The 17730-nt window shown below is 38.7% G+C and overlaps 1 protein-coding gene across 1 annotated transcript in view; it reads left to right on the top strand.

Annotated features, from left to right (window-relative positions):
- FBXO30 (F-box protein 30) overlaps nucleotides 1-16273 on the top strand; it is a gene marked incomplete at its 5' end in the record, with an annotated part of 96027 nt that extends 79754 nt beyond the window's left edge. Inside the window, 1 exon segment of the mRNA XM_072409181.1 lies at nucleotides 13966-16273. Within this exon segment, the coding sequence (XP_072265282.1) occupies nucleotides 13966-14178 (213 nt within the window). The 3' untranslated portion in view covers nucleotides 14179-16273.
- Between the last annotated feature and the right edge of the window lie 1457 nt (nucleotides 16274-17730).

The following is a 17730-nucleotide window of genomic DNA, read 5'->3' as shown; positions in this document are numbered from 1 at the left end:
TTTATATCTTGCCTTAAGGTTGGCCACCAATACTGGCGTGGGATGAACTCAAAGGTCTTTCGTAGCCCTTGGTGGCCAACAACCTTGGAATTGTGCCCCCATGTCAGAATACTGGAACGGAGGACTTCTTTACAAATTGCTTCCTAGGAGGAATGTCCTTCAAATGTACTGGAGCCGCCAGGAGAATTCTGGAAGGATCTATAATGTGCGCAGGTTCCTTCTTTGTATCTTAGAAGTCAAAAGAATGAGACATGGCATCAGCTTTAGTGTTCTTAGATCCAAGGCGGAATGTAAGTGTAAAATCAAACCTAGAAAAGAATAAGGCCCAGCGAGCTTGCCGTGGATTAAGTCTTTGGGCTGGCTGGAGGTACAACAGGTTCTTGTGATCCGTATTAATCGTAGTAATCGGAAAGAGTGCTCCCTCTAGAAGGTGACGCCATTCCTCCAATGCCAGCTTCACGACCAAGAGTTCTCGATCCCTTACAGTGTTATTCCTTTCTGTGGGCGCAAACTTTCTCGAGAAGAAACCACATGAATGTAATTTGCCTGAGGACCCCTGTTGGGAGAGACAGGAGAGAAAGAAAACTTTCTTGCGATCCATACTTAACCCCTGGTTGGAGACTATGTAACTTAGGAAAGGCACTTTAGGGAGTTCAAAGAGACATTTCTCCAGTTTGGCATACAAGCGGTGCTCTCTGAGACGCTGAAGCACAGTCCTTACATGTCTCCGATGTGAGGGAAGATCCCTGGAAAAGATTAGAATATTGTCCAAGTAGATGACCACACAGGTGTAAAGCAGATCGCGAAAGATGTCATTCACAAAGTTTTGAAATACTGCTAGGGCATTACAGAGCCCGAAGGGCATGCCAAAATACTCATATTGTCCATTACGAGTATTGAACGCAGTCTTCCACTCTTCCCCTTCCTTAATTCGGATAAGGTTATAGGCCCCGCGCAGATCCAATTTAGAGAACACAGTGGCAGCTTGAATACGGTCGAACAGCTCCGAGATGAGGGGTAATGGATATCGGTTCTTGACAGTTATTTTATTTAGACCCCTGTAATCAATACAGGGACGCAGGGACCCATCTTCCTTCCCAACAAAAAAGAATCATGCGCCCGCAGGTGAAGTGGATTTGCAAATGAACCCTTCAAGGTTTTCCTTAATATATGCTGTCATGGCCTGGGTTTCGGGTCTGGACGAGATAAACTCGACCACGGGAGGGCGTAGTACCAGGTAAGAGATCAATGGAGCAGTCATAAGGATGATGGGGTGGCAGGCTCTCTGCCTTTTGTTTGGAGAAAACGTCCTTAAAATCTTGATAGAAGTCAGGAAGGCCAGGCAACGGTGCAGTCTCAGTCAGGCAGACAGTCCATGCGGGTGCAATTCTCTGCAGGCAGTTAGAACTCCAGGACAGAATATCTCCAGAAACCCAGTCTATCACTGGAGAGTGCTGGCAAAACCAGGGCATACCCAAAAGGAGTTGGTTCACTAGCTGGGGCATTACTAGGAACTCCAGAGTTTCAAAATGGAGCACCCCCAACTGGAGAGAAAGTGGCCTGGTTTTGAAACGGATGGGCTCAGGAATGACTGTACCGTTGACTACGGAAATAGGGATAGGGTTATCCAGAGCCACCAGTGCAATCCGGTGCTTGAAAGCGAAACTCTGGTCCATGAAATTGACGGCAGCTCCAGAATCCAGATAAGCCTCGGCCCAAACAGTCTGGACAGGGAAGAACAGCTGCACTGTAAAAGTAATCTTGGAAGAGGGAGTTCGAAACGATGGACCTAGGGAGTCCTCCCTGCCATTCCCTAGGTCAGGGCTTTTGGGCGCCTGAGAGGACAGTCCCTCACCTTCACAGTACAGACACAGGTGTTTCACGCGGCCAAGTGTCCTCTCCGATACCAAGAGTTTGGATCGATTGGTCTCCATGGGTTCTGGAGAAGATCCGGTAGACTCAGATTATTTGGCCACTGGAATGGAGATTAGCAGGGCATGTGCTGCACGTTTCTTGCAACCTTCTCGGAGGCGTCGGTCAATTCTGATAACTAGCTGAATGGTAGCATCCAGGCTCTAAGGTGGGAGGTAGTATACCAGGGTGTCTTTAATTTTCTCAGCTAGGCCTAGACGAAATTGGGAACCGAGAGCAGGGTCGTTCCACTGTAAATCTGCAGACCACCTGCAAAATTCAGCGCAGTACTCCTCTGCAGACCTATGTCCCTGGCGCAAGGCAAGAAGGGCAGATTCAGCAGATGCGGCTCGATTTGGGTCATCATAGAGCAGACCAAGTGCATGGAAAAAAGTATCCACAGAGGCTAGAGCTTGGGTTTTCTGGAGGCAGACTGAAGGTCCAAGACTGAGGATCGCCTTGCAATAAGGATATGACCAGGCCTACTCGCTGTTCCTCGGAGCCTGAGGAGAATGGACGCAGGCAAAAATACAGTAGGAATTTTTAAAATTGGAAAAGTGCTTTCGGTCCCCAGCGAAGCAATCAGGTAGGTTCATCTTAGGTTCGGCTGCAGGTGGAATATTAGCTGGAGGAGTAGCAGCAAGTGCTGAGGGGAGTGGAAGCAACGCTGCCTAGCAGGGAGGTCTGGAGTTGCTGAAGGCGAGTTGATAGATCCTGCAGCATCTGTTCAACTTGATTCGCTTGAGCCTCCTGTTCAATTAGTCGCTCCAGGGTTTGCACAGCGCTGGGAAGAGGAATGTCAGCGGGATCCATGGCCTCAGCAAACTGTCAAGAACAAGACACTTGAACAGGAGGTGGACCCTCTGTGCTACCAGCATGTTTAGCTGAGGTGATATCAGGCGCAGAGTCTAAGGTACCGCCGGGTGTTCACCAGAGCACCCCGCAAGGGGTGTTGGGCTTTGCTGCGAATGGCACTCAGGTTGTGGCCCTCAGACTCACCCATGCAGGTAGCAGCTGACAGCTGGAGATAACCGAAGGCAAAGTACAAAATCGACAGACAGAATCAAAAACCGAAAACAGGACTGGGTCATGGCAGGCAGAGAACAGGCACGGTCAGGAACAGGAAAACAAGACTGGAATATGAATGCTCACAGGAACCTCAGGTAGTAACACCTATTGCTGAGGCAATAGGTGTCTGACTAAGCCCAGCATAAATAGGGAAACTGACAGGCTAGCTGGGCGGGGACTAGGACAGGTCAGAATCAATAGCAGAAAGGGCTCGGCAACGCCCAGAGCCAGTAGAGCAGCTAGAGCAAGGTGGGAATAGCTGCTGCTAATCAGACACTATCAGGAAGACAACAAGTACCAGATCAGCAGTGGTGCTGATCTGTGGCAGATATATTCATATTAGAATGGCTTACAATGATACTTAATTTATACAATGATAATTCACAATATTTAATATCTTAGGAGCTAATATACTATAGAAAGAATTTTTTACATAAACAACAATAGCAAAAATACAAATATATCAATCAACAGACGCCATTTGTGAATGTTCTTAAAGGGTTTATAGCCTAATACTTCATTAAGCCCAGGAGGATCTGTAGCTTTCAACTCAAAGATCCATTGGGCTTCTTTTTGCAAAAGGATGCGATCAATATCTACCCCCCTTTGATTAGGGGCCTCATATTCAAGTACTAGAATTTTTAATGAGTCCTCATCAAAATTTGATAAACCCCTATATGATATTTGTATCACTTCTGATTGTTAAATTGCCTTTTTGTTTGGAAAACTATAATCCGATTGGTCTAAGAATACAGATTTTCCCTAATATATCAAAAATGTGGAGTTAGTTAAAAAAGAACGGGAAGAAGTACTCAATACCTGCTCCCAACACATGATGAAGATACTAATTAGGTATCATAGTCAGGATTTAAAAGCAGTTGGAGGAATTATCGGATGCTTTTGCCCCTAAAACTCCAAACTTCAGAACTTCAAAATTATTTACATAAGCTAAACTCTCAACTGGTAGCTACTAAAGAACAAAAGTTCTTCAAGAATAAACAGGTATTTCTATCCCAGCGAGCATATAAATGGGATCAGAATCAGAAATCAGATACCTTTTAAAAAGGGTTTTTGACATAATGAGAAACCAATGGAAACCACAGATGAAAGTGGCTCTGAAAGTGCAACGACATTTTCTCATAGTTCAATGATAAAGCACAAATGTTATAAAAACCAAGGCACACAAAGAACTACTACTGAAATATCACCCACTGACACTCAAAGGACAAAAAAAATAAATAACTCACATGCAACTGCACTGGATTTTTTGAATCATATAACACTATGGTAACTATTTAACACATAAACATCCTGAAATTTCTATAGATATGAGATCTCGTACATCTACTAATTTACAAGCACCAGTCACTGTTAATAGGACCAAAGTCCCCTTATTATCACAAATGGCACAAGATAGTTAGTCCACACTATCAAGTTCACAACCTCTTCACAATTCATCACAGGCCCTATTTTTAGGCCAAACATAACTCACTGAACACTCCAATATTGGGTTGGAAAATTTTATGTACAAAATGTCATCAAAGACAGGCAACTGAGTGTGATCAATTTGTCAGATGTAACTCCCTGTATTGTGACGAAGGTACATAGATGATATTTTGATAATATGGCAGGGCCCGCATTAGTTATTGGAGGAATTCTTTCAAAAACTTCAGGTGAACGCCTATAACTTAGGATTTACCATGCAGTGGAGTGCTACGGACATTCCTTTTTTGGACTTAGAATAAGAATTATTATCCATATTTAAATATAGGAACTTTATCAATTTGAATCCTATAAAAAAATCAAAAATAGGGAGCAGATGTTAGGATTGATGAAAATGTATGCAGAATCACGGGGGGGTTTGGTTTGGTTTACCCTCGTGGCTGCTGGAGACGTAGCTCCTGGATATAGGAGTGGTGTATATATAGCTTGACACGCTAGGAGGCACTATTACAGATAAAATATTACTTACTTTAATTAATACAAGTTTTTTTTTATCTTAGCCTGTGGTGTATACCAGCTTGTTTGCATACTTCAATTAGGAATCAAGTTTGTGACCCATTTTTTAATTGCCAGTTGCCTGAGACGTAGCTCCTGGATATAGGAGTGGTTTTCAGGCAGACATGAGGGACACTGACTTTTTAGAGATTCAGACCACATAAAAAGATCATAAGAGGAAAGACACAATCAGGAGAAAATACTGGAAGTGATTGCACCAAAGATAATACCCAGGTGGGACATAGAAATAAGTAAGTTTCAAGCATTATTAGATAACATAGCTGATTGGAGGTCAGTATATGCAGTCATTTTGTGCTTTGCATGTTATTGAAAATGTAGATCGCAAACAATGAGAACCCTATTATTCAAAGGATTATTTATAATTAAAATTGAAGTTTTGGTTTCTTAGGTAATTTATAATAGTTGTTTTTTTACTTTCATAAACAGTGAATCTTAGGACATTTTAAGAGAATTATAATTGACTGCATATATGAGATAGCCTATGAATATTACATTGGAATGGGATAGAGCACAGGTGAGAAACTTGAGGACTTTTTGGCGTGGAATGTGGTTGCCATTAGTCACAGTTTATCACATGGGTAAATAAAATGTAAGTAATTTGGCGATGGGTAGTCAACACATGGTACCACTGCTCTCCTGCTGATTTGGATAGTGCTATGTATGTATTTATGTATGTGTATGTATGTGTATGTGTGTATATATATCTATATATATATATATATATATATATATATATATATATATATATCTTGACACGCTGGGAGGCACTATTACAGACAAATTATTACTTCCTACAATTATGAAAAGTTTTTTTTTATCTTAGCCTGTGGTGTCTACCAGCTTGTTTGCATACTTCAGTAAGGAATCGAGCTTGTGGCCCATTTGTTCAGTCAAGGAATTCATTGTGGAAACAGAAGTGAGTAACCTGTGTGTGTAAATATTGAGAATACATGAGTGTATGCTAGATATTAAAAAATTATATCTTTTGTAATCTGTAAGCAAATATGTTCCCGAAGAAGCGAACTATGTTCCGAGAAACACATTGAACTGTTATAAGCCTATCTCTAACAACCACAGAATAATCATTGTAGCATATCTGTTTTTATATTTTTATTTATTCAATAAATATTTGTATGAATATATGCATATTGTACTGAATGAATTACATGCCTTTAAAGTCCCAAGGTTATTGACCCTGCTAAAAACAATAGTTTCTTGATGAATTGTATAAAGGGATGTGGCATATATCAAATCAATTCAGATAGTAGGAGGAACAACTCTTTGAATAATATGTTATATAAATACTATATGTATATTATGTGCTATGGATATCTGGTGTATATACTGTGTATATGTATTACATACTATAAATTTTATGCTATGCCGATTTACCAGGACTATTCAGTTCCATGCCATATTTGATGACCCCAACATCTCATACACACAATTAACACATTTTTATACACACTACTAAGCCCCAACAAATACTCTCCACTTCTTACAGGGATTTTCCTTTTGAGGTGGGTGGATGGGTCTTGACGGGGACCCAGCGCTGTCCCTTTTGGCCGGCACTTTGGCTGCTCGTAACTTGAAGGGTCAGGATTTTCTCTCCCTCCCCTCCGGTTAAGCCTCTTTTTCTCCCCCATATACCCTCCCGTCAATACCAAGGTAGTCCCGCCTACATCACAGGGAATTCCCTGAGACAAATTACTGAGGGGGAGTGCTCTACCTCCGGTCCAAACGTTCTCATGACGGGCTTCGTAAAACCCCGCCCACCCCTATAATTGTCAGGTTCCTGTCACTAACGACCCAAGGCTGCTTCGTCACGGAGCACTATAGCTCTGTCATTACCCATGACAATTGCTACACACCACCGAGTGGTTTGTACCATTACGTTATATATTGCAACATTTAAAAAGTTAAAACGCGAGGTTAACACTTAAAAACGCAGTTAAACGCTTCCTTTGATTTCAATAAGGTGTTTTCCCATGTTTATTAGCCCCTAAAACGTAAATGCGGGAAAATGTGGCATAGACATTTTCCAACATTTTAAAGGCAAGCTTTAAAACGCTTATAGAAGTGCATAAAAACGCATATAAATGCAGTAGGAATGTTTACACGTCCATGAACACCAAGACTAAGCTGGTTAAAACTTTCTTTAAGGTTTCAGCAACACATTCAAAAATATATCAGTATTCCTAACTACCCCTACCTATAACATTTTTAGAGAAACACGCTACACCGTATCTTTACATTACAATAAAGATAATGCATTTTGATTTGCTGCACCAACAATCAAAAGATTTTTTGTGATATTAGGTTGGAGGACCTATATTGCTTTTCATCATTTTTCCTCAACCAATATCTTCAAATGTAAGTAATATGCTTTACTATCCCATACTAATATATGATACCATTCTAATTACATTTTTGCAAGACTAGATCTATTAATATTTCATTAATTACCACAGTTAATTATTAAGTACCACAGTTCATCTACTCCTATTGAATATTATATCCGTGGGATCATCCTTTTGTTATAATCTCCACATTAAAGTGAGTACCCATTAACCTCTCTTTATACAACATGTAAACCATAGACCTCCTACCTACATATGCACACAATCTTTTTGGTGTATAATATACCTCTTTGATCATACCTAGTTATGAAACACGATCACAGTTTATTTACTTTTAGACAATGACTTGGTCCTATATGTACTAGTTTATATTCATATGATGTGGATAATATATCAGAACAATTATATACATATTTATCATACCTATTATTGATAATTGTAATTTTGTTATCCTTATTTTTCTTAACTATATACAAGTATATGTTCACTTAAACATTCCCTTACCGTTAAAGTCCAAGCACATCCCTGAAGAAGCCGATTAGGCGAAACGCGTCAGTACAACAAGACTAATATGGTTAACTGGACTGCAAACATTCTATGTTAGTAGAAACCTGTCTAGCACAAATATATGAATTCTGTGCTTCAACAACAGATATTGATGATATGAAACATTATTGCTTTGTAATTATGTATGAATCAACTTTTTTGTCAAAACACAATTCACCAGCCACAAAACACTGTCTTCTTCTCCTTCTTTAACTAATATACCCAACGGGTGGCTAGATACCTGCCTAAATTCATCATAGAGATAGAGTACCCTTTATTATTTTTATCTAATTTTGTTTTTAGTTATCCTCCTTTTCTCTGTCCAGATCTATATCAAGGTCACTTTAAATGCCGGTTGGTGAAACACATCTTACTTTTATGGGACAGTTTTGGGATATTTTTTTTTTCTGCTAAGCTGTTTGATGAATAGGAATATCGGGAATTTAACAAAGGATAGAGCATAAAAGGTATGAGCGTAGGTCTACATCTTCTTTTGTAGATTTTAAAAGTTTCTTTTATCTTACCTAATTGAATCCAGCTTCTTCACTCACAATTCTTCCTGATCAGGAGGGTCTAAAAAAAAAAAAACAAGATACAAAAGTTTTTTAAAAATAGCTGATGGGGGTCGCCCTCTGTATAAAGATATTTTCTCACCAGCTCTATCAATAGCAGTTTCAATATTTTTGGATATTCACATAGCGAATGCCTGAGTGTGCCTTTTTTCTCCCAGTTCTTTGTTGGAGGGAGCGGTAGAAGCAGGCACATCCAACATGACGGCCCCCCAGGAAGACACGGAGAACTCACTCCATGATCTCTCTCTGAAGTCAGGTAAGGATTCCCTGGCAGCATCTGCTGAACACTCTCAAATTGTCACTGCTATGGCTGCTCTCCTCAAACCTACAGGAAGGTATAGTCGTGGCTATAGATAAAGAAATACTATCTTTGCACCAAGAAACTCCAGGCTTAAGCTACCAAAATCACCAATGGCAGATATAATCACGATCTACAAAATGGAGCACAAATAGCTTTCGTATGATTGGGATACCAGTCAGTAAAGCTCTTTCAATTTTCCTGACCTGTGTGGAACAACAATACCATCCTTATTGGGCATGGATACATGTTCATTGCCTAGGCCCTCCACGTACAGATTTGTAGTCCCCAAGACAAGTCATAGTATGCTACCTGGATTATCATACCATCCAAAATTCTACAAGCTTTCCGAGCTCAATGCTGATTACTACTGGATGAACATCCCATTCTACTTTTTGCTGCCTACTCAGCAGAGATCACCCACAAACGTAAGCAATTCCATACAGTCTTTGTTGAATTGTTTGTACGTAAAATATGCTTTACCTTGGCCTATCCAGCGACTCTTCGTGGATAGGCCCAAAACAGCAGAAGCACACTTTTACTTTTTCAGAAGCTGTGGAATCCTTTCTCCACAATATGATCACTGAATCTTCTATGGTATCTGCTTCTCCTCCAGGTCCATCCTCCCCTTCAGTGTGCCAGGAAAAAGGTTTGTCGTCGAAAAAAGTATAGGGCCTTTTAAATAAACAAACCACCAAGAAAACTACGCATTACAAACAGAACAATTCTCAAATGAAAAGCAAATGATGCCATCATGACGAAAACTCTGTAACACATTGGGATTTCAAACTCTCTGCTTTCTAGCAATAGAGCACGATGGAATTCTACTGCAACTGAAATCGCCATTTCTCTATACAAGGTAGTTTTTTAACAAAATGTTCAATTACCCTCAAGGTGTGAGCCTTGCTATGTCTACTTATGTTTCAATATTCTCAAGACCCTATATTAGCTTGGTATTACTTACATTACACAACAAGCAAAATACATATTTTTTTATTTAGGTGCTACCTAAGACTACTAAGCCACAGCTCCCTTACTTTGACTGTTCTCTGAAATGTATTCGACATAGGGAGAGGCAAGTATCTGCATTACTTAAAAGCTTAGATATTAAAAAAGCACTTGATTTGGTGCTGTGGCCCTATCTTACCTTCCTCTGGAACACTTGGCCTTTGCCCCCTTCTTCTGCAAATGGGCTTTAGCACTGCACAAAAACATATTGGATTTTACACCTCATATCTTCCTATAGAAAGAGCACCCAGCAAAGTTGTCCCCTTTCACCATTAAAATTTACCCTGGTGATAGAGCCCTTGGCAGTATACGGGACCAAATGGATATAGTTGGATTGAATGGAGTGGAATACCACCACAAAATATGTTTATTCATAGATAATATAATAAATAATAATAATAAAATAGATGCTGTTCCTAATGCAACCACATGTCTCTATTCCTAACTTACATACCTTGCTAGATCAGTTTCATGGATTCTCAGGTCTCCAGCTAAACTATGCTAAATGTAGAGCATTAAATCTTTCACTGTCCCCAGATACTTTAGTCTTTATACAAGCTTCCTTTCCCTTTACATGGAAAACGTCCACCTTAAAATACCTGTGGTGTCCAATTAACTGGGACCTATGATATTTAGTGGTATGGTCAGAATATGTCCTTACAGATGACATGGTTCCCAAAAATTTTTTATACAATGGGAGTCCTGCTGGTTGCAATACCTCCCCATATCTTACGAACCTTACAGAGAAAAATGTTGGCATTTATCTGGGGGGGGTAAACGACCAAGGATAGCACAGAGGGTTATGTTCCAGCCTAGGCACAGGGGAGGACTATCGGTTCCCTAACTATTACAATGCGGTACAGCTTTCTCCCTTGATAGCATATCACATGAAATTTAACCCCCCCTCCGTGGGTGTCCCTGGAGGACTAGGCCGCTGGTTTCCAGAGCGATGATACTTCACTCTCTCTGTATTTGGGAATCGGTTAAATATTCAGGGGGTTTATTGTCTCCACATGGGTAGCCTATGTTTACACAGTATGGACAGTAAGTCAGTTTTTAGTTGGTGGGTTGCCTATGATCTCTAGGTTACATGATATTGTATCAGCAAATGCTATTAGGACTTGGTTACTTTAGGAAGGAATACAAGATACATAATACATATTTACACTAACTTCTGTTTAGTGATTTCTGCAAACCCTCTTACAGTATTTGAACATATATGCTGGCAGGAACCACAATCTTAAAGCGCTCATTTCTAGTTTGCATGATCTCCTATTTCTCAAACAAAAGCCATCGCCCCTACCATATGTACACTGTTGTGAAAGAGACCTTAGCCTAAATTTGGATCAAGAAGATTGATTGCAAATCTGTGACACAGTGGCCTACGGTGGTGTAAATGTCAGTTACCGAAGCTAATTGTAAAACTATTAATGCACTTATATGGTGCCACACCGCTTGCAAAAATATCTTCTCACCTTCGGGGCAGATGCTTCTATGGTTGTCCAAGGAGTGGAACTTTACTACACATATGGTGGGAATGCCCTAACATTAGGAGATATGGGATAGGGGTGTACCAATTGGCATATACAGTGCTTGATCAGTCATCACCCCCTCAAAAAAAAAAGTTGAAGCACTACTCCACCTACATTTGACTCAAAGGTCAAACAAAAATTGTCATGGTGTCTATGAAATGACAAATGAGCTATGCGGTTTGACACTAAGTCCATTTTTGATCAAGTCTGGTCCCTAGGGGTAGAATATAATAATGTAATGTATAATGTAATATATTTTCTGTCTTCTTTTGATTGCACACTGTTGACTATTTAAGAAATCGCAATAAAAAATTTTTTATTCTGAGTATATATTTAGAGTATATATGGATTGTGCAATTGCCCCCTTGTCCTATAATTTTCCCTACCCCGTGTGCCTCATCTTTTTCCTTTCTTTTCTCCTCTTATTTTTCTTGTGTAAAATTTGGCTTCTGTATAAGAAAGAGATCACAGACTTCTGTTTAGATCACTTATTAAAAAAATCACTTACCTTGCTTCAGCGGTGTCCCTCGGCGTCCTGGAGACACTTCCTCCTTCTCCGTTCTCCAGCCGTAAACTGCAGAGACGATCTCCGGGGTTTCCCAGTGACGTTGGTGCATGCGTTGGTGCATGCGTTGGTGCAGGCGGGATGAGCGGTGGGAAATGCAAATAATTTTGTATTGGATTCAATACAAAATAGCTGTATCGAGTCCAATACAAAGAAATCTTGATATGATATAATAAATATATATATATATATATATATATATATATATATAATTTATAATACCTGCTACTGTACAATTTAGTATTGTAGAGATTTCTGATGAGTTTGATGTTTGCATTTGGAAAAGGATAGAGTCTATCAATATCAGCAGCTGGTTTATTTGCAGTTAGGACAGTGGTATTTAATCCTTGAGTAATACAAAGGCATATTCCTCCACCAGTTTTAACTCTGCCACCAGTTTTGTAACCCATGGTGGAAAAGATGGACTCTTACTCATTCCTATCTTTAACACAATTGGCAAAATCCACTGAACCTTTGTACAGAGTTTTCTATCTCCCCAGGTCTTTTAGAAGGTGAAGTTCTGATAGTGTTCCTCATGAAAGAAAATTAAACTCATTCTCTATTGGATTAGGAGTTTCTCTATTAGAGTAGGGGGATCTCTACGCTTTATGGCCTTGTTGCCAAGACCAAGACTCTATCGTAATTACCAGTTGGATTGCTGCAAGCCCATTTTGTGTCTACCCTTTGGACTGCAGCTTTGATATAAGAATTTTATTTGAACAGACTCTATGAACATTTTCTTTTCACATGTGTCCTTAGTGGCAGCTCTTTGCAATTGTTGTTGCCTCCATCACCTTGATTATCAGTATTTCCTTCCATGCTTTGTTAGTGGGGTTACCCTGCTTTTAGTTTTACCTTTTATCTGTTATGTAATCTTTCAAAGAGGCAAAAGGTATCCCGGGCTTGCACATTCATCACCCAATATAGGTTCTCACCTATAATTGTGAGAATAGTTCTTTACATAAGCCTATTTGTTGTTTTCCCCTCTTTCTACCTCCTTTTTCCTCTTTTCTGGCTCTATGTATCTTATGCCCCACTTTTTTCTTTCTGCAATCTTCTGTCACTTTACCCCTCTCTTCTCCTCCACTTATTTTTCCTCGTTTCTACCTTCTTTTCTATTGGCCGATTTTCCCCTATATTTTAGGTGGAAAATATATTAGCACGAAAGAAGACACATTTCAAAAGTGTTGTTAAGGAATGCATGGCTTGAGAGGCTGCAGTCTGTATAGATTGTGTATTCTGAAAGTCTGTTTTTGATTGGTTTGAATAACCTGATTTATCATGTTACTGTGCTCCCTGGGTTCTTTTTTACTTTATATGCCATCTGTCTCCTAAATTGTTGTCAGTGTAATTTCCCTTTGCTTTAATTAACAACAGTTAACAATTAGTACTGGTTAGAAAGAGAAAAGACTCCAAAAGTGTTTTACAGGAATGGGAGATAAAGGAGACTGCAGTTGCTAACGGTTATGTTGCTACCTTCTTCCAGAGTGCTTATCACTATTGTTGTTTTAACAATCTAAATGGATGTTAGGTGCTAGGGAACACAGTTTTGCTCTAATGTAACTTTCTTTTCTTATGATGTATAGCTAACAAATTGTAATTTTTGTTTTCCTTTCTTTAAATAATGAGAATTTGAGAGTTTAGAAAAACCTCTAGTAACTGGTCCCTAATGGAAAAATGAAATGGGGAAAAAAAAATATTGGTAATAAAAATATTCAGTTCTTGGACTATGGTTTGAGGATCCCTAGAGGCTGGCCTTTAGTATTTTTGTCCTTTTTCTCTGTAGGTGGCAATATTACCCTGGGTTGCTGAATGAACAATTTTCTTCTAAAAGTGACTAAAAAAAAAAATATTTTTCCAGGCAGTGGTTTAGGTAGGAATGAAATTCCGATACATTTTGGAAATGTACATAGCTTTTCCGCTCCCTATCTTTTTAATGCTGAATAAATTCTACCATAGATACCATAGGGGATCAGGTAGCGCCTCACTTCTACTAAAATAATGTAGCATCTCCATTTAAATTGACTTTATTTTTTCTAAATATATATAATATTTTTCTTAAAATATAATTTTTTTTTCCTTTCAGGTATGGCGCTTCAGTACAGCATTCAGCACAGTAAAGCAGTGGAAATTTGCTGATGTCGTCAGCATGGCTGACCATTTGAGAAAATGCAGCTACAACACTGTAGAGAAAAAAGAGGAAGCTGTTCCTCTTCCATGTATGTGTATAACCCGGGAACTTACTAAAGAGGGACGATCACTGCGATCAGTATTGAAGCCTGTTTGGTCTTCAGACTAAGCACTCTACAAACACTAACACTCAAGCATCATTTTAAAGTTTGTTTATTTTTATTTTTGACACCTGAGTATTTAAAAAGTCACAAGGTCTGTGTGTGTCAGTCTCTCCCGTTTTTCTCTCGCTCTCTCTCTCCTTCTCGCTCTTTCTGTGTCGCTCTTTCTCTCTCGCTCTTTCTGTGTCGCTCTATCTCTCTCTCGCTCTTTCTGTGTCGCTCTTTCTCTCTCTCGCTCTCTCTCTATCTCTCTCTCTCTCTCCTGCCAGAGCTTGGCCTTCTATTAAATGTAAACTAAGCTCCTATTAGTAGCAGATGAGCTCAAATTGTGAAATATGTTTTTGACCATCGCCCTACAAGGTTTAAACAATTTTACTGATTTTTTTTTTCCAAAACCAATTAAAATTTTTTGGGGAATTTAACTTTAAATTGTATCTCTCTCTCTCTCTCTCTCTCTCTCTCTCTCTCTCTTGTGTCGCTCCTCTCCTCTCTCCCTCTCTCTCTCCTCTCCCTCTCCCCCTCCTCTATCTCTCTATCTCTCCCTCCCTCCTCCCTCCTCTCTCTCTCTTCCTCCTCCCTCCTCCCTCTGGCCTTCTAGTAAATGTCAACTAAGCTCCTATTAGTAGCAGACGAGCTCCAATTGTGAAATCTGTTTTTGACCATCGCCCTACATCACTGAGCATGCAATTCTATTAAAACAAATAAGGGGCTTTATCAGACTCAGTGCTGTGGAAATGTATATTTTACATTTAGTGGAATAATTTCAGTGACTGACACTCTTTAGGGTTTATTTATGCTGCTTTTCACAGGAATATTTTCTTAAATGATTTGTGAGATCAGATATAAAGTTAATCATAATTATACATTGGGAATGGACCTTTGCTGCTAAAAAAAAAAGTCTTCCATTATTTACTGCAGTGCCTTACAGGCAAAAACACTATAGTGTTAGTTATGTTACTGAGTTACCAAGACTAGTAAAGGGGCCAGTTGTAACAGTAGAGACGTAGTCAACAATAAAGCACTGACAAAGGTTGAAACTATTTTACGGATTTTTTTTTTTTTCAAAACCAATTCAATTTTTTGGGTAATTTAACTTTAAATTGTATCTGTAGGCAACTTTTTTTTTGGGGGACAAGATGGGGAAGAGGTTTACCTCGCCATATCAAGGAAAGAGGGAGGGAGTTCAAAGAATGGTAAATCTGGAGTTATTCTATTAGAGATTATCATTCTGTTAACCAAACCAAAAAATGTCACTTCCGTTTTATTGTATTTAAACAAACATCTGTTAATGCGAAGGATAGTTGGCGTTCAAGTCTGATTTCATGTGTTTTCCTTTCATGCAACTAATTTAAATCATTAAATCTTTGCTGCTTAGTATAAAACAAGAAGCTTATTCTGACAAAAAAAAATATCTTAAAAAAATATTTTGTGGTTTCATTTTTCTTATTCTTTTGGTTTATGATTGGAATTTGGGTGTTGATTATACCATTTTTATTGTTAACTCAATTTATCTGGTTGGAATTTTTAAATTCAAAAAATGTACATATTTCTATGGAACTATTTGATAACTAATGAGCAGGATACGGTTACCTGTAGAGTCCAATTAGGACTCTTCTTGAGGGCCTCTTTACACATGTGCACATGCTAAGGCACATTTTCATGCTCATTACTTACATACGTCCATGCAACTTGAGAGTGAGCTCATTCCTTTCCTTTTGACATATATTTAACTTATATGTGTTTGGGGGGTAATGGCTGTGGGTTTTTTTGATGTGCAAAATTAACTGATGTGCACATATGTAAAAAAAAAAAGAAAAAAGAAAAAGCATTTGATGCATGAAGATGGGCATTACAATGTGTATGTATACATGAATGCACCCTTATAAACATTGGTGAGCTGAAATTAAATCATTATGGGAAACTGCATTTTGCACATTGTTGCTTTTTGCACTTATAAAATAAGCCTGAACTGAATACTGAACAGCTTTAAAATATTTAATGTATATTGTGTGGAAATTTATAATAATGTTAAAAGCTTGCTGTTATCTGGTGATCTTATTTTACATATTATAAAGATGCAATTTAATAAAAGTTCTAATGTTCCACGGGTTCCACTGTTTGTATTATTAGTACCTGTATAAATACATTTCTTCTTGTGTTCATATTATTCAAGCCACATTATAAAAATGATACAGTTTAAATATGTCTGAAGTAAAAAAAAATATCCCGAGCACTTTTTACTTAATTCCTTCCATTGAAGTTCTTAGGCTATGTTTACTTGCCATATAATTCTCGCCTAATACAAACAATCAATCTGGCATGTGTGCAGCGGTCGCCTGATGTTGTTCATGCATCCGTCCTGACGGATCCATTAATAACCGACCGTAAGCAACCACAAAGGAGAAAAGCTCAGTGGATGCTGCTCGCGCTTTCTCCCCCTCCCCTCTCCATAGAAAAGAACAGCGCTGTGTGTACAGCTCTTAATAATTGACTGTCTTGTTGCTAAAAACGATTAGGAAAGATAATAGATATTGAAGATGTTTATGCTGCTTCCGTGGTTTATCAATAAGAGCTGATTCATTTCTGCTGATTGTATGTATGCAGTCAAGGTTGGAAGGAATATCTTTCTTTGGTTTCACGTATGGTACAGAATTGTTAAACATTTTTTGGCCCAAACCATTTAAAAACACCTAATACTAATCACCATTGATAAATACTTCTGAAAATAGAATCATGTCCATAAAGTGCAACAAGTAAACCATTAAACCATATTGTTAGCTTTAAATATAAAAATACATTTAAAAAATAATGGTAAAAAAAATTAAAAAAACGGTGTAGGGATTCCCAAACAAGATAAAAGTAATGTGTAGAAAGCAGATGTGTTTTGTTCATAAAAATGTAATGTTCTTTCATTCACTGGAGGACACAGCTTCTGTTTAAGGCTTTCACTACCTGTGGTAGGACACTAGGTACACAAAAGCATGACAACCCAGGAAGCTGACCCTGTTGCTCACCTGAAAGTAGGGTTTAGGTATTAGCCTAGTGTCATGGAGTAAAGACCAATCATTTCTTAATTGAATTTCTTGTAATCTTGAAGCAAGTTCTTTTTCTCTTGGGTGGTCGTGTGGGATCACACGTGAGACGCAGTGATTAGTGGTTTATTTTGCATACAACCACCCTCTTACCACCTCAATAGTCCATGCAGACAGTCTGCTTTCTGAGTATTCAGTACCTAAAGCAAGGGTCTTAGTTGGCCACCTAGGGTAATTTGCTTTTAGTTTGATACAGATAGTCTCAAGTTTATGAGTATCAAATTACAACAATGATTTTTGGACAAAAAGTCAAAAAGTTTTTGGATCAGAAAATTAAGACAATAGATAGAAGTGAAATGTTTTGTTGGGAAAAACCCAAGAAAGTAGATATGCCAGCAAGAATAATTACGCAATATTCCAAACACCATGAAGATATTAGACAGATTTTTTTTCAAAACACTATAATACCCACTTATAGGTATTACGGGATTTGTTCGGTACTCAATTATCTTTAAATATTCTCTCTCT

Source organism: Pyxicephalus adspersus, chromosome 4 (genome assembly GCF_032062135.1).
Source record: "Pyxicephalus adspersus chromosome 4, UCB_Pads_2.0, whole genome shotgun sequence".
Classification (NCBI taxonomy): domain Eukaryota; kingdom Metazoa; phylum Chordata; class Amphibia; order Anura; family Pyxicephalidae; genus Pyxicephalus; species Pyxicephalus adspersus.
Note: the sequence above shows the minus strand (reverse complement) of the source record. Positions and strands in the feature narration are given on the sequence as shown.